The sequence below is a fragment of the Coffea eugenioides genome, chromosome 5 (genome assembly GCF_003713205.1).
Source record: "Coffea eugenioides isolate CCC68of chromosome 5, Ceug_1.0, whole genome shotgun sequence".
Lineage (NCBI taxonomy): Eukaryota > Viridiplantae > Streptophyta > Magnoliopsida > Gentianales > Rubiaceae > Coffea > Coffea eugenioides.
The window spans coordinates 41,591,624-41,615,680 of NC_040039.1; the positions used below are offsets into that span (position 1 = coordinate 41,591,624).

General features: G+C 36.9%; 3 protein-coding genes across 3 annotated transcripts; 1 reads left to right on the forward strand and 2 right to left on the reverse strand.

Annotated features, from left to right (window-relative positions):
- Positions 1–1,020: 1,020 nt before the first annotated feature.
- Positions 1,021–7,964, forward strand: LOC113771679 (formin-like protein 3). Its single transcript, XM_027316248.1, has 8 exons — positions 1,021–1,170; positions 1,375–1,476; positions 2,179–3,184; positions 3,268–3,751; positions 3,859–4,058; positions 5,026–5,261; positions 6,079–6,974; positions 7,542–7,964. The coding sequence occupies exons 1-7, from the start codon at positions 1,021–1,023 to the stop codon at positions 6,940–6,942; spliced, it is 3,042 nt and encodes a 1,013-aa protein (XP_027172049.1). The 3' UTR covers positions 6,943–6,974; positions 7,542–7,964.
- Positions 7,965–10,445: 2,481 nt separating this feature from the next.
- Positions 10,446–11,690, reverse strand: LOC113771680 (putative late blight resistance protein homolog R1B-17). Its single transcript, XM_027316249.1, has one exon. The coding sequence runs from the start codon at positions 11,688–11,690 to the stop codon at positions 10,446–10,448; it is 1,245 nt and encodes a 414-aa protein (XP_027172050.1).
- A 3,405-nt stretch (positions 11,691–15,095) lies between these two features.
- Positions 15,096–23,489, reverse strand: LOC113772588 (putative late blight resistance protein homolog R1A-10). Its single transcript, XM_027317219.1, has 3 exons — positions 22,993–23,489; positions 15,688–17,996; positions 15,096–15,607 (listed from the first exon to the last, which is right to left on the reverse strand). The coding sequence occupies exons 1-2, from the start codon at positions 23,452–23,454 to the stop codon at positions 15,726–15,728; spliced, it is 2,733 nt and encodes a 910-aa protein (XP_027173020.1). The 5' UTR covers positions 23,455–23,489; the 3' UTR covers positions 15,096–15,607; positions 15,688–15,725.
- Positions 23,490–24,057: the final 568 nt, after the last annotated feature.

The window sequence follows — 24,057 nt, forward strand, 5'->3', positions numbered from 1 at the left end:
CTCTATGTTTACAGGGTTTCTTAATGAAAATAAAAGTTGTAATCTGACACAAATGCAACCCAAAAGACAGGGATTCAGAAAAGATGAAATGATCACTTTTTGAGTAAAATTGTCTAATTTTGAGTTAGATTAGACAGATGATTGGAAACTCTCTTTAATATTAGTGTATATATAACACCTGATACATGACTTGTTGTTCGTATTTTTAGAATTTTATTTTCTACTTGCTAGAAAAATTATAAATTACTAAAAAATAGAGAGATAGGACCAAAAAAGAAACAATTATGGATATCTAATTTTGGAGGATTCTCAAATCTTAACAGAAACCAAAAAAGAGGGGAAAAAAATGTATACAAAGTCTACAGTGGCCACCTACAGCAAAGCTTAGAGAGCTAGAGGTCAAAATTATTTTCTATTTTGCTCTCTCCCTCTCGCCTCTGCGTAGTTCTCTGCACCTTTGTGTGTTCGTTTATCTGAAAGATAAATCTGTATTTGTCATTTTCCGGTCTCTTTTCTTCTCTTCATTTGATTCTTTGTGCCTCCGAAAAACCTGAAACATTCCAACGAACAAAAATCCCAACTGAAAATCTGACACAAAAAATTTCAAACGTTTTCTGCAAATCCCCTTTTTGCCCCCTTATTGCATCAGAGAAAGATAGCTTGGTTTATGATTGCTTCATATATTCAATCTCCCAACTATCTTGAAACATTTGTGGGTTTTCAAATTCAGCCGAAAGGGATTTCTGGATCCTCATTCTTTCTTGTTTTTAAGGACTTTTTGCGTTTGTACTTGGGCTTCTTCTGCATGTGCATGGTTGGGATTTTTTGTCTCGTTGGATGAAAAATAAAAAAGAAGAGGCCAACAAATCTTTCCTTTTTGGCTTGCCTGATCCTCGAATTATTGTGTTTCTCTGCATACAAATACAACAAAACTGAAAGGGGTTTTGTTTCTTGAGTTTGTTTGTTTGATGAAATGACAAGAAGTGAATTGTGGGAATGGCAAAGTCATCCTGATAATCAATGGACGTTGGAATGTCCCGTACAAACTTTCTTTTTGTTGCTTTTTTGTGCGTTTTTGCAGCTAGTAATTTAAAGGGCATTAGGAATTTTGCAGAGGCCTTTAGTGGCAATGAAGTTTCTTCGGATATTGAAAAGATAGATTATGATAAGGTATGAGCTTCTTTTTATGTAAATCTTGATTCAATACCTGCGAAAATGGACATAAAAACACACACTACACAAGACAAAAGTCTTTTAGTAGCGTAAATTTGATTTCTGTTGCAAGAATTTGATGCTTGGTGTGTGAATATTACCATTCATGGGTTGGTAGTTTCTTATTTCTTAGAGACTTAATAGTAACTCTTATATTAACAGCTCAGTTTGCCAGACTTCAGAGTTAGTGTCATCTTGAATTTGAGTGACTCTTTTAACATGTATAATGAGAAAGACATGAACCGTTACAGCCCACATATTAAAGTAAACAAAATTCTGTGTGTGGTGGTCTTATTAACCAAAGTTTTTAGCAACTAATTACTAGTAAATGCTTGAAAACCTTGATAAACTGAATATTATTTTGGAGTATTTCATAAATGACACTGTTAAATTGGATAAGTTTCTGTGGCAACTTGCCAATATTGTTGCTAGGTCCGCAATGTTTTGAGTTGGACTTCTACGGTCCTATTTCAGTCATTCTTATTTATGAGATTTCATGTCTCTAAGTTCTAGATTAATACTTTGGGATGAATCGAATCTCTCTGCAATTCTGGCCAAAGCTATGGGTAATGTAACCAAAAGTTTTTGTAAACTTTGATGAGGGATGGAAAATTTTGGGATACGCAGTCAGGCTGTATATTTTGTGTTGTTATATCTCGTGCGATACTGAAAAATAAAATATTGGTTATTATACTGATTATTGTGGTAGTGCAGTTTATAGGACTATTTCTAACCGGAAATGATTTTTGTCTAAACCAATCATCAATGCTACCTTCCAGTCTATACGTTGTGCTGAAAATTTCGGATTACCCCTTTAAATCTCAGACATAGCATAAAGTGGACAACTGCTTTTTAGCTAGTAAAAAGAAAAGGAACAGGATTGCATTTACTAAAACATATTCAAGATGAATTCCAAGCTTTACATATTTCAATGTCTTGTTCATTTAAGATGTGACTGTTTCACAGGCAGAAGATGTATGGATACAGTGTAGAAGAGAATTGAAGGAGTGCCTTCAGTTTCTTGAAAGTTTAGAACTATATCTCTCTCAGATACCAGAACCTTATGAAAATCCAACATTGCCTGTTGATTTGTTGGCTAAAAGAATTGTACAGCAGACCATACCCAATTTAACTTTCCAAGATAAGCAATTTCTCTTTGAGTGCTTAAGAAAGAAGCCATTGCAAAATCATGAATCTGGAAAAGAATTTGGTTCCAATACTCAGTTCAATAAGTGCCCGGAGCTATTTTCGAGTTGGTCCTCTGCTCCCAGAAGGTTCTTAAGACATCATAATCATCATGTGCTAAGCCTCGTTCAAGCCCCCGGTTCTCCAGCTGCATCGCCACATCACGCTCCAGCACCATCTCCAGTGCCTGCTAGTTCTCCCTCCCCAACTCTTCATTCCCCTTCTCCAGTTTTAGAGCCACCTTCACCAGAACCATCTCCTCTACAAAATGTCATCCATTCTCCTCTACCATCATCCAGTGTTGGTCCTCTACCACCCCAAACTGGTGCACCAACTCCTTCAGGAAATGGCTTGGACAGAATTTATGGCATTGCAGCCATAGCTGCAAGTGCAGTGACATCGCCACATCACGCTCCAGCACCATCTCCAGTGCCTGCTAGTTCTCCCTCCCCAACTTTGCATCCACCTCCTCCAGTTTTACAGCCACCTCCACCAGAACCATCTCCTCCGCAAAATGTCATCCATTCTCCTCCACCATCATCCATTGTTGGTCCTCTACCAAGACCTCAAACTGGTGCACCTACTCCTTCAGGAAATGGCTTGAACAGAAATTACGTCATTGCAGCCATAGCTGCAAGTGCGGTGACAGGTTTGGCTCTTATTGTACTGTTCTTGATATGCTGTATCAACAAGAGAAAAGAACAAGTTGCCCCTGGAAATGGACAAAACAATGAAAAAAGAGATGAAAAGCCTCTTCTAAACTTCTGCTCCAGTGATCTTTCTGCTGGTATTTTTCAGTAACAATCAATTATCCTTTTCCAAATATCATTCTGTATTCATTTTTATGACTTGTATACTTTGATTATCCAGGTTCTACTCAGAAGTCTCAGAAAATAGTAGCCTTTAATAACCAAAACCTCAAGATGTCATCTACTGTCAGCAATATTCCTTTCGCAGTTAATGTTGCTGATTCATCAACTAAAACTCAGTCAACAAAAGTGACAAATGATACATCTGAAAATGTTAATTCCTTATTGCCGCTTCCTCCAGGAAGACCAGCACTTCCACCGCCTGGACCACCACCACCTCCTCCCCCTAAACCTCCAGCTCCTGCCCCTCCTCCTCCTCCAAAAGTGGCTCGACCTCCTCCTAATCCACCAAAACCTAGTAACTTGGGAAGGCCTTCTCCTCCTGGAGCCAATAATCCCAGAAGTTCTTCTGGAGGCAATACAAGTGAATTGTCGGGTGAATCTGATGCTCCAAAAGCTAAGTTAAAGCCATTTTTCTGGGAGAAGGTTCCAGCGAACCCTGATCACTCCATGGTTTGGCATGATATCAAAGCTGGGTCTTTCCAGTAAGAGTTTATATGGTTAACTTTTGGCTAATTCTGGGTATCTTTATTTTAGTAGACGCGTCATGTGAACTGTAGAATTTTTTTTTTTTTTTTTTTTGAATTTACAGGGTTAATGAGGAGATGATGGAATCCTTATTTGGTTATGTCCCAGCCGAAAAAGGCAAATTTGAGCACAAGAGAAATTCATCTTCTGAATCTTCAGTCCCCTATGTTCAGATAATTGATCCGAAAAAATCACAAAATCTTGCAATTCTTCTTAAAGCATTGAATGTGACAACAGAAGAAGTGATTGATGCTCTAAAGGAAGGTCTCTCTCTCTCTCTCTCTCTCTCTCTCTCTGTTCTCTTGGACGTGTCTGTGAATGTGCATCTCATCTGCATCGATAGGGTGTCGATTTTGTTTGAAGTCTTTGTTGACCAGCACTTGGCACTGACGTTGTATTTAAAGAAAAACTGAACACTTATACCATGTAGGTAGTCTTGATATTTGATAGTTTATTCTCTTTGGTTAAGTCTCTTCTCCTCCTAAACTATCATTAGGTTCTCTATGATGACTGGACTTCAAAGTAACTCTGGAAAATAATGTGAAGCTCTAGCCTTATTTCAAGATAGAACAGTATATGCTCGCCACGGTTAGATTCTGAAGATTCCATAGTGATAATGGAAGTTTCAAGTTGATGACACTTTTTTCTAGTATTAATAACTTGGTATTCAATTCTTTGTCGATTGGCTAATTCTTGGTGGTGGTGATTCCATCTGAAACACTAGCTGAAAGTAATCTTTACGCTCACAACAACTTTTGTAAACAGCAGGTTGCTGCTTTCTTTCCCCTTGTGGTTTCCAGAAAAAAACTTCTGTTTCATGTTCTTTTAATTTTACCTTCCCAGGTTTTATTGTGATTTCAATAGTCCAGATTGAGTAACAAATTGAATTTTCATCACTCAGTTTCTACATTTTTTTTCCTTGTTTTTGGTATAATGAATAGAGTTGTTTTTGTTAGTGCAATATTCATCTTCGATATTGCTCTTGCCCATAGATTCATGAATACTGTGTGGATGTCTTTGTCCTCAACCAACTTATATTTACTGATAGAAATTATTAAGAGAAAGATATGGATTTTGAGTGAATCATTTGGATTCAGTCTTGGCGACTAACCTATGTGCGAATTATATCACCTGAGCATGTATGAATTCACATTCTGCACTCATTCACGTTTTGTTATGGGTTTATGTCTTGGCTGAAATAATTCAACGTTGTGTTTGCTAATCAAATCAGGTAATGAGCTGCCAATAGAGCTTGTTCAGGCATTACTGAAGATGGCACCTACAACAGATGAAGAATTAAAACTGCGGTTATTTAGTGGGGATGTCTCTCAGCTTGGCCCTGCTGAACGCTTCCTGAAAGTCTTGGTTGAGATTCCATTTGCCTTCAAAAGGATGGAATCATTGTTGTTCATGAGTTCTTTTCAGGAAGAATCTTCTTCCGTCACGGAATCCTTTGCTACTTTAGAGGTTAGTGTAAATTGATTTACAAATTTAGATGTCTAACTAATTATGAGTCATCTGTCTTTCCATTTCCCAAAGTCCATAAACTGTTCACAAAGTAACTTTTTTCTTCTTAAAAAGTTACAAAGAAAATAGTATGGTAACTCAATTAGTTTGTATCTACTTGCTCTTTCTGTCCAATGACTCCGAGAATACACTAACAATTTTATGAATAACTGGAAATATTGTTGCATAAAATAGTTTAGAACATATCACAGAAAATGGTGAGAAAAAGAGGAATTGTGTTTGGTAAGTAAACTAATACACCAGATTTCAAATTAGATAATATAAAGCATACCCTCATGTATGCATTACACACTATCATGCTTTGTCCATTTACGACCAACATGATGTGTACTAAAATCTAAAATAGTTGGCAACATGATCGACGTTTACCTTTTGGCTGCCCTGCTGTTGTATTAGGTTACCCAAGATCTGAAAATTAATTCAGGGAAGTGCAATGCAATTTGTTTACTTGTCAAAGTCTCACTGATTCAAAGACTTTATAGTGTTCAAGTTTTTATTATTTTGCACTTGGGAAATAATTCTGGGATGGCATTTAATTTGTTGGCTATTATATGTATAGCTGTGGTCTATCTGAAACTTTCCTATTTGCAATTGGTTGAGAAATATTTAACTGGAACAGCTCCAAAGTAGCCTTTTAACTTTTATGCAGAAAATGTACGCTCCAGAGCATCTTGTTATTTTCAGTGGTTGCTAAATGATTCAAAAAATCATGATTTTCATTTGTTTCTTTTCAAAAAATCATGATTTTCATTCGCAGGTAGCTTGTAAGGAACTGAGAAACAGCAGACTATTCCTGAAACTCTTAGAAGCAGTTCTGAAACTTGGAAACCGCATGAATGATGGCACTTACCGTGGTGGTGCAACAGCATTCAAGCTTGACACTCTCTTGAAACTGTCAGATGTAAAAGGAACTGATGGTAAGACCACACTCCTTCACTTTGTTGTTCAGGAAATCATCCGATCTGAGGGTCTAAGGGCTGCACGTAGATTAAGAGAAAGCCACAGCATGTCCAGTGTGAAAACAGAAGATCTAGTGGAGGAATCATCAGAGGAAACAGCTGACTACTATCGCAGCCTTGGTCTTCAGGTGGTATCTGGGCTGAGCAACGATCTGGAGAATGTACGAAAGGCAGCACTTAAAGATGGTGACGACCTAGCTGGAGCAGTTTCCAGTCTTGGGCAATCGTTTGTAAAGCTTAAAGATTTCATAAACAATGAAATGGCGAATGTTGAGGAAGACAGTGAGTTCCGCACTACACTGACTAATTTTGTGGAGCATGCTGAAGCTGATATCACAAAGCTGCTGGAGGAAGAGAAAAGGATAATGGCTCTTGTGAAGAGTACAGGAGATTACTTTCATGGAAATGCAGGAAAGAATGAGGGCTTGCGCCTCTTTCTTATTGTTCGTGATTTCTTGGTAATGGTGGATAAGGCATGCAGAGATGTTAGAAGCTCAACAAAATTGCCAGCCAAGACCCCTCGAAAAGAAGCGCTAGCACCATCACCTTCTGAAGAATCCAATCGGGAGTCTTTGCCAGATTTTCGGCAACGATTATTTCCTGCAATCAAAGAAAGGCATATGGATGATTCCAGTTCAGATGAAGATGACAAATCTCCTTAGTATCCAGTCCCAGAAGGTACTTTAGCTAAAGGGTAAGTAGAGAACAAATTAAAATTTTCTTCTCCATTTGTGGGAAATCAGACCTCTTAACAGGTCTTTTGATAATGTATCTCAGGGCTTCTTGTTATTAACAACTTTCTTGCTTTGGCAGTCCAAGTGTTTAAGAGTTCAATTGAAGGGGATAATGTGGCAAGGATGGGATCCAAAATAATGCTTACTTTACCAAATATTTTGGGGACTTAGGACTGCAATCACTTTAATTGAGGTTGTCACGAAATAAAAGTCAATTGAAACTGCATCACTATTTTTAGCCTGGCAATGAACATTTTGGAGAGCTGAGGTACTTGGGTCTATGATTATATGAAGAAAACATTTAAGTCTATGATATGCAGTTTTTTTAGAGCAGTAATTTTATGTTTGATCTGTTAATGTTTCATATTGCTAAAGGAGAAGGAAAATGAAATCGATGTTGTAACAGTCAATAATCTGGTGACCTATTCTGTGGCTGGACTATCGTAAGATACTTGACTGGTAAAGTAGTTGCTTTTGTTGATTGTCCACAGTACAACTCAGGGTCCTTAATTTCCTGGTTAATTCAGGTGGAAATGAACTTCTGATACAAGCTTTTATTAACTGGAGTCCTCAAGTTCTGACGGGTCACAACTCTCCTCTAAAAGATTCTCGGATCATTGGTTTACAGGTGCTCAAATAATCTGTCGATCAAGTACATGAGGCTTAGCATCTTGTTTTAGTCCTCTAAATGGATATTGTTTCTCAAGAAAGAGGATGAGACTCTGCCATTGGGCTTTATCCAAGCATTAGAGGGGCAATGTGAAGAAATCACACTATTCCTGCTGTTATTTAGGTGTCAGTTGAAACCAACATTGTAATTATGTTTCTCTGTTGTATTGCACTCAATAGATGTGCAATTTGTCGATAGGTAAAACTCACCCTTGTCCACAGCAGATCCAAGATTTTCTTGGTCTGAGGTACTGATCTTCCATAATCTCAGTCCCGTTGTGTTGTCAACACGATCTAATTGTTGAACAATCTATATTGCTTACTATCAGCTTCTCACTGTTTCTCATTATTTTTCTTATTTATTGGTAGCCTATTGTTGCAATTGACTGTGATTTGATGTAAATGCTTGTGTTTGTATGAGCTTTTGAACATGTGATTGCAAGTTTGAGAGATTACTTTCAAATGGATGGTATCCATGATACCTGCGAAAGGTGACACTCATGCTGTCATGCATACCCCGAAATGGAGCAGGATTTTGGTTGGAAGGCCATTTAGGAAATAATTGTTGGGACCAAAATGAATATGAAACATTTTTTCTTCCATGATTCTTTGCTTAGTTTGCCTCTCTGTGTTCTAGGAGTAACTTTCTTGCAGTAAATTCTTTAGGTCAAAAGAGCTCTTGATTATGAATATAGCTCGTGAGTTACTAACATCTTTATCCAGTAAGTACTAATGTTTTTCGCTGTTGAACATATTCCTGCATAATTGGTGGTCTCTTGCTTGTAAGATCTGTGTAAAGTTTATTTTATTGTTCTCCAGCCAGACTTCTTCAAGGACAAATTTCTCATGATCAATAGCACTAGCTCAACAATGGCTTGGAAGGAAAAGGTAGATTGATGAAATTAAAGGTTTTTGTATAGCATAATTTTAGTTTTCTGACCGAAATGCCGGTCGATTTAACGTGGCATACTTACCTTACAATAATAAAATTATAAAGCCACTGATATTACACATTTAATAGATAGTGTTATATTGAAGAATGAAGTAGACTTGTAAAATTAATAAAAATTGCAAAGTACTGCTAGTCAACAATTCCTCGGTATTATGTAAAAACCAAGAAACCACACCACAGGCATTTTGAGTAGGTTGACGAAAAACTTTATTTACATTTGAGACGCAACAAATCTCGGATTGTCAAAGTTTGAAAATGGAATCTGAAGACACTATTAAATGTTGTTCGTGAGTGATTTGGAATTGAAGATGTGAAGACTCGTCAAAGTGGAGATTTGTTGACCAAAGTGCCTCATCCCACTATTCATCTTCTATGGCAATTTTCTTCTTTCTCCCTCTATTGTAATATTTCACTTTGGTATCAGAGCTGCACAAACTTCACTGAGAGATATAGTAGCCTTCCCGTGGAGTAGAGTGGTTTCAAGAAATTCAAACTCCTCAGGAAGTGATCCCAATAACATCAGAGCTAGATCTTCATCTTTGAATGTTTCATCCATGTTCATTAGATCAGTAACCAGCTGATTAAAATTGGTAATATGATCATTCATTGTGGTACCTGGAACATAGGTGAAGCGAAACAGTCTCATTTTCATATGGAGCTTGTTGCTTTTCTTCAAAAACTTTTTTTCTAGTGCCATCCACAATTTATTTGCAGAAGTTTCCTTTGAAAATACATACCTCTGCTCCCTTGAAAGGCACGATCGAATTGTAACACATGCTAATCGATTGATAGTCTTCCAATCTTTCTCCTCAACATCATCTGGTTTCTGTTCTTCAATAGCAATGTCTAGACCTTGTTGGAAGAGAATGTCTAGAACCTCACTTTGCCACATGCCGAAGTGACCGGTGCCATCGAAAATCTCCACTGCCAATCTCGTATTTGTGACAGCAGTTCTTGCCCAAATAGACGGTGATGAAACTGCTGTCGAGGTGGACATCGATACTTTTGTACTATTTTTCATGTCGGTTACAAATATTCTTCAATAACAACAATGAGTGGACCCCACAAAATGAGCGGACCCTACAGGTTGACCTCACAGACAGGGCCTACTGGCCCTACAGGCGAACCCCACAAGTGGACCCCATCAGTCTCACAGGCGGGCCCCACAAACAGGCCCTACTAGTCCCACAAGCAGCTCCCACAGATGGACCAAAGTCCAAGGATATTTTTTCTGATGTGAAAGATCAGATTTAAGTGCGACCACAGAGCATATTCAAAATAACCTCAAACTCTGATACCACTTGTTGTGCATCAAATAATAACTACACTCTTTTATAGGTGAATAGAGAGTGAAGTATTGTACTAAAAATTACACGAGGGTTAATTCCCAGGAAAGATTGAAGGAGTCACAAACGGTCCCGCTTAAAATCCAATCTCCTTAGACAGAATTACCCTACTAATATAATTTACTAGCACAATATAACACTACAGCTATACCCTATAATAGCTATTGAAGAAATAAATAACAAATAAAAAATACTAGAATTTAACGAGGTTCGGCCAATAATGCCTATGTCCTCAGACACTACCAAATTATATTTCACTGAGAATATCTACAAAGTAAAATATTACAACAGAGAGAGAAAGAAGAAAATTGCCTTAGAAGATGAATGGACAATTTTGGGATGATTCCAAGATAAAGAGCCAGGGCCCTTATTTATAGTTAGGAAAGGCCTTCAGCCCTTCCTAAACTTCCCATGTGGGATGAGGCACTTTGGTCAACAGTTTGGCAGTGAATGTCTTCAGAAATTTATACCACAATAAAAGTTTCCAAGTTTGGGAAACTGGCTATGGATGATGCGATGGAATTCGAATCAACTAGAACTGCCAAGTACCTCAATAGAACTAGTAAACTTGGTTCTCCAAGAAAAGTAGAATCTAGAACTACCTGGCTCAAATCTAACACTCTAACAAGTTTAAAGATGCCAAAAATGAATGATATATTGAACATAGGTCCGTTGTACCTTTTCCCATGGCTGAAGAATAGTAGGCTACGTATTGTGGGAACAAACAACCTGGACATGCAAAAGTGCTCTGGCTCAGAGTGGATGCATAGGCGCCGTAGATTGTGTTGCATGTTCAAAGTATACAGTTCATCATACCCACATGCCAGCTGCATAAATTTTTCTTCTTTGGCTTTTCTCACACAAAACTCATGTACCAAATCATGAATTCGACAAGCCTTGATCCCACCAGTGGAGCTTTGTTTGGAAACCATGACTAAGCTTCTGCTTATGAGATCCATCATGTAACCATTTGCTACATCCTCGGAGCTATTGGATTCTGCTTTTTGCACTAATCCATCAGCAACCCATAGCCAAGTCAACCTCTTAGGATTGTGTTCATAATCTTCTGGAAATGCTCCAAAGTACAGAAAGCATGGCTTTATATGATCTGGTAAATTCTTGTAACTCAGATCTAGTGTAGCAATACATTGTTCTGTACAGAAGAGAACGTTTGAACTCAAACTTTCCACAATTTGTTTCCAACCACATTTGTCCTCATTTGCAAGAATTCCAGTAAGAACAATAATTATAAGTGGTAGCCCCTGATACATTTCCAAGATCTGCCCTTGAAGTCCACATAATTCTGGAGGATGTGAATTTTTTCCAGGAAATAACTTTCCCACTAGCAAATCCCAACTCTCATCATGCCTGAGTGAACGAATAAAATGAGGTCCTGCATCTAGTTCACCCAGCGGAGCAGCAATGTTGCGATTTCGACTTGTCAGGATCACTCTACTTTCATTTCGATTATCTGGCAATGTGGCTTCCAATCCTTTCCATGCTTCAATATCCCATACATCATCCAAAACTATGAGATATCTGTTATTTTGCAACCGTCGTTTGACTTCTAGTTCCAGATCTTCTTCACTCTTTTTAAAAATTTTGTCAGGAAGATTTGAATCAAGACAAATCAAAATTTCAAGGAGCAGGTTTTTGTTGTGATACACTTGAGAAACAGTACACCAAGCACGCTTATAAAAATGGGACATCACAATAGAATCATTGTAAACTTTTTAGCTAAAGTGGTCTTACGAAGTCCTGGCATACCTACAATGGGAACAATTTGCACCTGGTTTGATCCCTTCTGAGTCGATTGATTATAGCTGTTGCCTCATCGTCGATTCCCACCACCACGTCATTGATTGTTGGCTTAGTTCTGTGTGACGGCATGTGATCGAGTGTCTTGGTAACTTCCTTAACCTTGACACCAAGTCTTTTGGTCTCAGAAATCTTTAAGGCCTCAGATTTGATGATTTTAATTTCTCCTGCAATGGAATCAAACGACATTGAAAAACAATCTACACAATCTCCAACTAGTAAGGAATCCATGAGAAACTCTGCCCTGTATGCCATGTCCACCACACGATCCCAGAGTGATTGGAGCTCCTCATCTTCATTGCGCAGCTCCACAATTTTCCCCAAGAAAGAGGGAAAGAAGTCAGGCTTGTCCTGCATTATTTGAACTGTACGACCGACAAGAGCAGCTGAGCCAGCCTGAGAACTTTTCAGATCCATCATAGACTTTAGAAGAGAATCAGTAAAGGCCAACTCGTTAGTCCTGGGAAAGTTGAATGGTGATGTTCCCAGATATTTCTCGGCAATTGTTGCCTTTATGAACTTAATCCTTTCCATCAAACATGAAGGCACAAGATACAGTAATAATCTTTTGCAGCCAATCCAATGTAGCATTCCTGACTGAGGTGTCCAGTTCTCTACTCGCATCAACGATCCATCTGAAATAGAGACATGCTGCATTGACAGCGGCAGATTCAGTGTGAGTCAATAAAGGTCCCAATCGGTCATCTTTAATGCCGTGCAGTGTGACGAAACAGATAAAGTTTTTCAAGAATGTTAGCTTCTCATTAAGGGCTTGTGTTGGTTCTGCTGCACCTTCGAATGGAAGATCTTCAAAAAGAATAGTTTCACGGAAAGCCTCAAGAAAAGAATGAATCCCATAAGATCATCTGTTTTTATCAGGGAATTACTAGACTGCCTTAATGAGCGATACGAGAAAATCAAGTACCACTCTTTTATTTCTGCAAAAGGAAATTCCTTAATAAAACAACAGGCCAGATTTTCCAGACTGTGATCAGTAACACCATCTTCCAGCTCTGAATGAGTAAGACACAAGGAATGGATCTCCTGTCCGGTTTTGGAAATGGCAGCTTCAAGCCCAACCAGCAGGGTTCCTAGACTTGCATCATCATTGTTGCCCCACTTTCTCGCACACATAAGGAATGATTTTAACATTCCTAGGCCACTCTCAGGGAACTGAACTCTGGAGAAAATGAATGGACTGCACATCTCTTCTTCAGCAACTACAGATCATCCAAGATGGAAGAAATGCAAGTAAGACTACTGGAGGCCATCTAGTAAAAGGATGATTAATAAGGTAACCAAAAGTGAATCCAATTTAGAGATGAAATGAAACAACTCCAATATTTCTGAGGAAGGAGAAGAAATCAAGGGATAATGGTAGGAAGATGAAAAAAGTTAAAAAACTTTAATCCAGAAACTAGTAGTATATAATCACTACTAGCAACTAGGAAAACTCTGAGCCTAGAAGTTAGATTGGAGGTTCATTTAAAGCGCTTCCAACCAAGTAGGCAAGCACTTGCTGGATACTTCTTACTTCTGGTCGAAAATGAAAAAAGTCACAAATAATGACTCGATTGCACTTGCTCATGCATCTTGTACTTGGTCCAAATGCTTAGATCAAAACAAAATGGAGCGTTAAAGTTTACAATAACATTAAAAAAAAAAAACGAAGTCAACGACTAATTAAACATAACTTATTTATGTTTTTTATATTAGAAATTTTGATATATGTGTATCAATTTTAATCTATATTATAAAATTAGTATTAAATTTTTTAACCTTTTCATATACTTTATCCTATACTACAATACATATATATATTTATTATTTTGAATTGAAATATAAACTCCTGCATAGCACGAATCAAAATACTAGTATATCAAAATTTATAATATAAAAAACATAAATTATAACTAATTCATTTTCTATGATTTTAGGAAAAAAAATTTTCTCCCATCCTGTACCCCTAAAATTGTTGAGTACTTATAGAATAGTGTTTTTCATAAACTTTAATATAGATTAAAAAACATATTTGCAAGCAATGCTTTTAGATTTTAGAATTATTAAAAACTATCACCCTTTCCACCTCTTTTTACTTGCCAACTGACCATCTGCTGCCTCGTATGATTTTGGTACCTCATACCATAATGCTATCCTTCCTATCATCTTTTGCCACTTCTGCAATATCCCCACAATTCCCTTCTTTTTTTCCTCCTCTCTCCTATCAACTTTATAGTTCATCTTCCTTCTTTGACTTTTTCACCGTTTATTAACTCTTTATTATTCCTTTCCCTCTCCTTTAACTTCCTATCCCTGCCCCCAATTTTCTATCCCTTTCTCCTCACCATTCTCCCAAATCCTTGGATAGCTGCCCAATCTCCATCCCTTACACCCAACCTCCTCCATTTCATTTTTCCCTACTCATCTCTTCTTCTTATACCTGGTCAACCAGAAAAAATTAATATTATAGTTTTTTTATTTGAGATATGTTATTCTATCAAAAATCTCGTTAAATTCAATATTCCTTTACTTCATTGATGACACTGTATAGACTTGTAGTATAGATTACAGGTTTCTTTTCTTGATTTGATGTATTCGATTAAGGGACAATCCTTTCTATAGTGTACATTCTTCTCTGAATCAATAAAAGATTAGGATTTACATAAATAAAAAAAAAAGGAAATGACAAGCAATATAAATCTGATCAATAGAATTAAGTACAGAGCTATGGATATTGGTATAGACATAGCCATTGGTCATTCATTGCAACTGTTCAATGCGCAATGGATCTTCTGTCCCACACCCTGTGCCACTCTCTGTCCCACTTTTTATTATATTATTATTTCTCCTACATAAATACCATGTTTTAGTTCTTTTTTGTTTCCTTAAGATCCAATAACTATTAATTGAGTACTACACAAAATTTAACAAACTCAAAAAACCAAAATGCATAAAAAATGAGATTTTTTATGAATTTTCTGCTGTATTTTTTAATTTTCTATTATATATTGCTTTTTTGAAGCTACTATATTTATTTTTTACTCAATTAATAGTTATTAGATCTTAAGGAAACAAAAAAGAACTAAAACGTGATGTTTATGTAGGAGAAATAGCAATATAATAAAAAGTGAGATAGAGAGTGGCACAGGGTGTGAGACAGAAGATCCGTTGCGTGATCAATGGAACTAAATAAAAGCTTTTCACTAAATTCTCATCACCATGACTCCTTTATACTAGTCTTCAAAGTAATACAAATTGAAAGCAACACGTTTCAGCCTGAGGAGCAAGACAAGGGAAACTTGAAGCTGGAAAGCAACTTTACTAGGTCGTAGTCCTTCCTTCGTTTCCAAAGAAAAACTACAGCAATTTCATCATTTAACACAAGGAAGGGTACAATACATCGGAGCAAGATTCCACGTAAACTTAACAATACAAGGAAACAAGATGAGGAGGTAAAAACCAAACCTCTAACAGGAAGAAAAGTACAAGACCCTAGATTCAATGCAGCAAGAGTTTCCTGGTGGAAAGAGAATATCTATTTCAATCACTGAATTTGCCAGAAGATCCATGGCCTTATTTCTATCACAACAATTGCTCAAAAGAAAATTTGACATTTTCAAAGATACTGAAACAAAAAACAATGCAAAGAAATCATAGCAGCTGAATGTTGTTGCCCAGAGCCAGGTATTGGGCCTTTATTACTGCAGAATAGAGAAGAAACACGAAAGATTGAGATAGAAGCTTCAGCGTCTCCACATTACGAATTCATTCAGGCGAGCAGAAGACAAAAACTAGCAAGCATGAAATCCTGCAAAATACATTGTCTCAAGTTTGCAAAAGATGATGGATTAAGATTCAGAAGTCGGAGTCAGAAACAAGTTTACTAACCTGTTAAAGAAGCACTTATATTGCAGTTTGCTTGGCGTTCAATACTCTGGAGGATAAACTATGAGCTTAACTGGGCTAGTCTTTTTACTCTTTTGCTGCAAAAGCACTTCCAATTGTAGTTGCACAATTCTCCTGGCAGATGAAACTACCGAATCCTTGGTATGTTCAACTTTGATCATCTCGAGCTTCTTCATGTGAACAAAGTCAGATGGGATCCGCTCAAGTGTTTTGCACTGCTTGAGAATAAGGCATTTGAGTTCTGGGAAGTCATTGGCTTTAGCGTCCCAACGCGTTAAATCTGTAGCTCCAATGAAGAAAACTTTAAGAGAAGGAAAACCCCCTTGTTTTGTCTTCCAATAATCTCCCTTAAAGGCATAGTCCTTCAGCTTGAGCACCTCAAGATACCGAAGATTTCCGAGTATAGACATGTAGTCCCAATTTAGACTTGTGTTATGCAGGCTCAGCCTTGTCAACCTTGGCGGGAATTTGTGTGCCTCAGGAAGGGCAAGTAGCTTGGAGCTCACGTCATCACCGTATAGCTTCAAATTTTCAAGGGAATTCAGTTCGCAAAGACAATCAAACAAACTAGACTCACCATTGGCTTCCACAAGATTGTTTAACTTCCCACATATTCCAAGCTTCTTAAGGTTTCTAGCCCTTTTAAACACATCTTTTGTAAGACTTTCAGGTGAAACTGTAGATAGAGTTTGTAGGTTTTCACCACCAGGAGATTGCTCCAGACATTTAGGCAAGATTGTGGAGGTATTAGTATGTAGATACCTTAGCTTTGTCATCGACCAGATGTCTGCTTGTATGTCAAGAGTGGAGGATGTGGTGTGAACTACAAGAGTTTGCAAGCTAAGCAAGCTAGACATTTTTTTGGGAAGGACTGTTAGCTCGCAACAGATGGCAATAAACTTTAGCAGAACAAGGTTAAGCAGTTGGGTCGGAAAACGAGTTCCAGGGAGCCTGATGGACAAGATATCCAACACTCGGAGTAGTTTGAACTGCTTGAATACATCTGAGCAGAGATGCCGGTTCAGTGTTGTTTCTTCCAGGCCAAAGCTCAAGAATGAACGGACATTCTGAGCAGGCTGTTGATTGGAAATGTAGCTTGAGAAGTGTGAGTTAATGCAGCAAAGGCGACGGCTGAAAGATGAAACCGTCCCCACGTCACATTCTTCGAAAAGATTTTCAGCTTTGGCTGTCCTTTTGCAAAAGTCACGCAGCGTATCATGGACTAAACACGTCTTAATCCGACCACTTAAGGTTCTCTGCCTCACCATCACTAAGTTCCTGTCAACCAATTCCCGCAAACATCGCTCTGCAGTTTCCTCCATGCTTTCTCGCTCAATTTGGGGAATGAAGCCTTCTACTATCCACAATTGGAACAATTTTGAAACTTGGATCTCCAAGTCTTCAGGGAAGACACCAAGGTAGAGAAAACATGATTTGTATACGTGAAGCAAGTTATCATAACTCCGTCTTATTAAATCATCCACTAATTGTTTCTGGCTATCACTATCTAACTCATCCATACTAAGTGATTTTTGAGCCACATTCTCCCACCACTTCTCGTTTTCTGGATCATTCCTCAGAATACCTGCTGTTACCACTATTGCTAATGGTAGCCCGCCACATTTTTTCAGAATTCTTGATTCAGCAGGTTGCAGCTTCTCTGGACATTCGTTTTCATTGAAAACCTTCGTCCTTAGTAATTCTTCAGCTTCTTCTATGGTCATAAATCGCAACTGGTAGGGATCAGTCTTTGTTGCAGCACGCTTGGCCATAGACTCTTGTCGAGTAGTTATCAACACCCTACTGCCCTTGTTATAATCTGGAAAAGCATCCTTGAGATCTTCCCATGCTTTTGTATCCCAAACATCGTCCATGACAATCAAATACTTGTACTTCAGTCTCTTTCGGACCTCGGCAACTAATTCTTGCACCGACATGTTACGATCCCTAATGTTCTTGATGAAGGTACTCAGTATACTAAGAAGCACTTCTTTCTTGTTGTAATCCTTCGAAACACTGACAAATATGCGAGTGAAAAAATGATATTCAACCTGAGGGTCATTCAGAACCTTTCTAGCAAGCGTTGTCTTCCCGAGTCCAAGCATTCCATGAATCGACACTATTTCAAGAGGGTTTTCGTCACCATGTTGCTCTGCCTCCGACGTGCTCTGCCTCTTTCTCTTTCTGTCGGACCTGCCTGGGTCTAGATTTGGTACGCCAAGAAGGTCCAGTACTGTGTCAGCTGCATCCTCAAACCCGATGATTCTGTCCCCCCATTGATTACTTGCAGGCTATTTGCATGAAAGTAAAGGAATCAATGACGGATTGAAACAGTTGAGCCAGGAGATAATAAAGGCCTGAAAGTTTGAAGCTCTACTCCTGAATCTAATGAAGGAATCCGAGACAAGTATAAAATGCAGAAGACAGGATGGATTCAGACAAATTACCAAACATTCAATATTGTGAAGGTGGCAGCGGCAATTTACATTAGCACAATAACCGATTATTACTTGCAAACAGAAGAGAGTCACAAGACATCCAAGAATTTGAAACTGATTTCCTCAATTACTATAGTGAATTGCACCTTTGCTATTCTATGTTAGTAAAACTAGTAAGTCCATATTTCGTGGGTAAGAGTTAACCTTTTTTATCTTTAAAATGGTTTTCTTCTATTTTGTGCCCAAAATAACAAAATAACAGCGTGCCCACTTTTCATAAGGGTACAAAAATAGAAAAAAAAATCTTTTAAAATATGCCCAGCAAAGAACCGAAAAGATGACAAATGAAGTTAGTGAGAGCCATAATATCTACCTAAAATTAACTTGTTTTCCTTCTTTCATTTTGAATATCACATTACATTTGGGAGTTTAATTTAAATTTAGAATTTTTTATACACCCTTACTATATAATTTAGTAACTAGAATGTTTATGGGTGTCTTTATTGACAGTAAATTGTTAAAAAAAAAAAAAAAAAAGTGGTGATACTTTTCAACTAGTCCCCTCTCTATTGCCAGCTAGGGGTGTCAATTGGAATTTTTCGGTGGGCTTTGGGCACAACCAAATTCAACTCACAAACACATACGGAATTTGGATTTCAAACTTTTGGACTTCGAGCTCAAATTAAAAGTTTCAAGTTCAGCTCACACTATTATATGAGTTTTGATCCAAACTCATAATTAAATACGTAATTATATATAATATATATTTTATAATTATGTATTACTATAAATTTATGTATAAATTATTAACATTTTATGTCATAATATGTATAATTATAAATTATACATATTATTATATATATAACATGTATGTATAATAATAATAATAATAATTATATATATAATCATGCTCATATATGAGCTGAGTTTTAATTGAGTCTGAGGCTAGTATGATCCAAATTTGGCTCACATTTAGTTTACACCTAGTCCGATCCATTAAAGTTTAGGTTTAGTGGCCTTTTTTTTGGATCAATGAAGTCAATTCAAACTGGCCCTAACAGCTCCACCAATCTCGCCCTCCCTAGCTACCTCCCTCTCTTTTCCCCCACTCCCAGGAGCTCTGCCCTCACTCTCCGTCTCCTAACACCCTTCTTTTCTTGCCCTCATACTGCTAAAGCAACTTCAATTAAGGGTGCATTTAATAAAACTGAAGTCTGAATCCATTAACTTATTGAATTGTTAAGTATTAAATCTAATACATTTGAATTCATGTCACATTCAACAATAAGTAAATAACTTTATCACTTAATTTTGAAAGCAAGTTTTGTCTAAAAAATTCAGTGCCACTTAATTAATTCAGATATTTAAATTTTGATTATCAAATGATCTAAATATGTTAAGATCTGATTTTATTAAGTTTAAATGGTGAATTGGGTTATCAAACAGGGTCTAAATACTTGTGTAGTAAGTTTTGACGTTATATAGAAGATTAAAGAGTAATTACTTGCCAATATAAGTATTAAAGTTCTTTTAAATTACACAAGCAAGACTAAAGGGAAAATCAATAATCAATTGAAAGAAACTTTGACAGTGGTGCTTTGCAGATGACCGTGAATGAAGATTAAATTAATAAAAGAAAGAGTTGAATACTGGGGCCGCTAGTTTTGGAGGGATAAAGACCTCCAGAATTCTTCTTGACTACTGGTTTATATTCTTGCTGACTGTTTGGGAGTCCTGGGGGAATTCATTTTTTTTTTTGGATTGATTTTCAAGAAAGAAAAGAAATGGAGAGTAAGAGAAAATGTTATTTTGTTGAGATATGATTTCTGTCTAAAAGATGAATAAAAATTGAAGGAAACAGAAACAGAGTAAGTGAAAAAATTAAACTTTTTTTCCCTTCATTTTAGATAATTGACACTGGAATTTTTCCTTTCTTTTGTTTTGCTTCCACAATGCAAACAAAAACACATCCAATGTTTGCTTTGTATTATTTTTAGGGATAATTTCAGAAACCTCCCCTGAGGTTTCTGACAGTCTCAAGGACCTCCCCTGAAGTTCCGAAAATCCCTTATACCTCCCCTAAAACTAAGTAGATAGTTTCAGGTCCAACCCAATTGAGGTGGACAATGAATATAAAATGTGTTTTAGGAGAGAGAAAATAATCAAATTCCACCTCTGCCCTCAAGATTGTCATTAGTGAGGATGTTTATGTTGAAAATTTCAATGGAATCTAGTTCCTTTGAAATTGCGGGGGGTGTATGTGAAACTGATGGAAAAAGGTAAGGCTGTATTGCAAGAAATTGTCTTCTAGTTCACTCTCAAAGTAGTTCTTTGTGACGGTAATAAGAAACAGTAGTGTTGCTTTGGAGCTCTATATAATTGCCTACTGAAGTTGCAAGAGAAACCAGTGAATGTTGTTGGGTTGTGACTGAGGTTTCTGCAAAAGTGCTCATACAAGTAGCAAAATTCTAATCAAAATCTATTTTTTGATCACAACAAGAAGTGTCACCTATAACAGGAGCGGGCAGTTTAGAAATTTATTTATCGGATAAAATAAATTTAAACCCATTGTTGAATAAAAGACCACACATGAAAATAATTTTGTAATATGATTTGGACTGCTTTGTTACCAAAAACTCAAATTCATAGAGGAAAATTTTAGTGAGCCTCTCCATCCTGAGTTCTTGGCATGAAGGCTGGCAATACATGTCTGAACTTTCAATTATGATAGAATGCTTAATGTCGCTGAGAAACTTAGGCTCTTATTTAGTGCTTACGAAAAAATGGGAGAGAATTTTTTTTTTTTCTAAAAAATATAAGAATTGAAAACCTGATTTATAGCAACCAAGAAACTCGATTTCAATATCATGAGCATGATATTTATATTCTCACAAGGGACTATATTCTGGACAAGTCTCTTTGAAAAGATGAACCACAATGGATTCTAAATGTGGTGTATATTTCGGTGATGTGGGAGTGATGGAGTTTTACAAAATATAAATTTCTGGTTTCATGAATATGGAGAAAAATGGGTGCCAGAATGTATGATGTTATGAGCACCACAATGGCCACTAAAGGCAAACATCCAGGTTGAAACAATTTTGACTTGCAAGAAATTGTCTTCTAGTTCATGCCAACGGCTCTCAAAGTAGTTCTTTGTAACGGTAATAAGAAACAGTAGTGTTGCTTTGGAGCTCTATATAATTGCCTACTGAAGTTGCAAGAGAAACCAGTGAATGTTGTTGGGTTGTGACTGAGGTTTCTTCACTGCCAAAATTCGTTGTTGAATAAAAGACCAGCTCTTTATGCCTTTCGTCCATTATACTCACAGAATACCCAAGGTGCCTTAAATAGAAATTTATTTATCGGATAAATAAATTTAAACCCATTGAATGCCGAAATTAAAATAAAATAAAATAAATTTATTGAATTAAAATAAATTTTTTTTCCAGTTCTAATGAATTTAGAGCCTTAACTGCTAAAATTTGTAGACGCTTTCATTGCAAATTGTAAATCATTTTATAATTTGCAGTTAAATCATTTATATTGAGTACATGGCATTACAGCTGAAGCAAAAGGAAAAATCATGCCAAAATATGGAAGCATCATACGAAACAATGATGGGAAACTGAGGTACATGACCTTGCATTTGTTAAATGCAAGGTACATGACCTCGCATTGAAGGAAAATGGGTACTCTGTAAGTATAATGGACGAAAGCCATAAAGAGCTGGTCTTTTATTCAACAATGGGTTTAAATTTATTTTATCCGATAAATAAATTTCTAGAAAATTTTCTAGGCAATTTTCTAGGAATTCGTATTTATCGGATGCAAGATACAGTCCAACCAAAAAGCTTGCTAGTTTGATGCAATTTTTGGCGCCTTTTCTCTTAGCCCAAATTAGCAATTCATTTTATTATCAAATTCCAGTTAAGTTACTTAATCCTTTCTATTACTCATTTCACTAATTAATTCATATTATTATCAGAATATATTACTTCAACAGCAGGGATATTTGTGTCAATTCAACGTTTTTCAAGTCATTTTGGGACCCAACAATCTGACAGGGGAGGTATAAGGGATTTTCGAAACTTCAGGGGAGGTCCTTGAGACTGTCAGAAACCTCAGGGGAGGTTTCTGAAATTATCCCTTATTTTTATACTTAATTCCAACGAAAGGGATCTAAATTACTTTCCTCTACAGTCACTATTTTACAAATCGAACCAAATTAGCCGATTCCATTGATCAAATCATGAATTGATCGTGGCATCGGTCCGATTCAATAATAAATCTAAAAAATCAATTGAATAAGTCAAATGTGATCGAACCAATCAACACAGGTGAAAAACTGGACTTTTGAACTGATTCATACTAAATTTTTTTAATTTCAAATTCATCCAATTTACATGATAAATAAAAGATTAAAAAAACATTTGAACCGAATTAAACCAGTTGAACTGGTTTGAATCATGAACCGAAAGTTCATCCAGTTCACTAAATGGTCTGGGTTTAAAAACATTATTGTCTACAATCCTTTCCTTTCTTTACTGCTGGTGTCATTTTCTTTGTTTTCCCTTTCTTCTTTCAATAAAAAACCGATGATTAGGGAAGAAAAACAAGGATGGAGAACAATTAATTAGTTTACTACCCTGGAAATTTTTTTCCGGACGTATTCTAAGAAATATCTTACTTTTTTCCATGCATAAATTTCTTGGCACATAGGAAAAGAATTAAATACAAAATTAAACCAAACAAAAGAAAAAAGAGAAATATCCCCTCTGTGGACAAAATATGAGCTTTTCTTCAAGATGGACGTAAAAATTTTGATAGACAGTGGATGGAATTGTACCGTATTATTGTCTGCGGGAATTGGACCAAGCATTCCGTTCGCTTTACTCGTTTTGATGCGGAGGCCAATCTCCTTGTTCTCATCGCACGCCTTCCTAACCTTTTCACTCAGCTCACGGATGGCTTTGCCGAAGTTCCGCGAGTTTCCTGGCGATACCAGAAGCGATAACAGTTTCTCAACGAAATTCTTGTTTTTGAACCGTGACTCCTCGACGATGTGGGTTTCCAGGACATCTTCAACTTCATGCACCAGACTCCTGCTCTCGTTCGCCAGCGTCCTCAGGATGTCGTCTTTGTAGTACTCTTCAGTGTACAACTCCATGAATTTCTTCACTAGAATGAGGCTTTTTGTCAGGTCCTCGATTACGGCATCGTTACCGCTCATCAATTTGCGGTTGTCATCGATCAACTGCAGCACATTTGTAAAGATGGCTTCTACTCCTAGTTCTATTGCCTTGTCCATCTCTCACTGATTTGTTTCTTGCTTTGATTTCTCTGTTGAAAGAGGAAAGCAAGCTAAAATCTGATCATTATTACTAGGTCGGATTTTCCCCCGCGGTACGTTGACTTGACTTGGATGCTTGCCCCATCCCCACAAAGTCATCAGCTCAAGGTGGGGCAGCAACCAACGACTTGATGTAGAATAGAAATTCTCCGAAAATCCATTATTGGTTTGCACTCTTATCCGAGATTTCGTAGAAATTTCATCAACCGTGCATGCTTCAATCTCTTTCGAATTTTTTATTAACCTTCTTGGATTCACTTTTATTTCCTAGTAGATATAGAATAAGAATTATTATATTGACAAAAAAAAAAAAGCAACCGATGACTCGATGACTACTTTGTGGGGGTGGGGCAGAAACCAATGCAAGTTGAGAAATTTTATTTTGGTCCAAAAGACGGTTCTATTTGAATTACACAACTTGGGATGGGAAATTGCCAAATTATGCATGCAAGAAGTTATATCACTAAGGTACTCGTTACTGAGAAATATTGTTATTAAAAATCAATTTTCTTGTAATGTTTGGTGAAAGGAAGAAAGAAAAATTTTTAAAATCCTAACAAA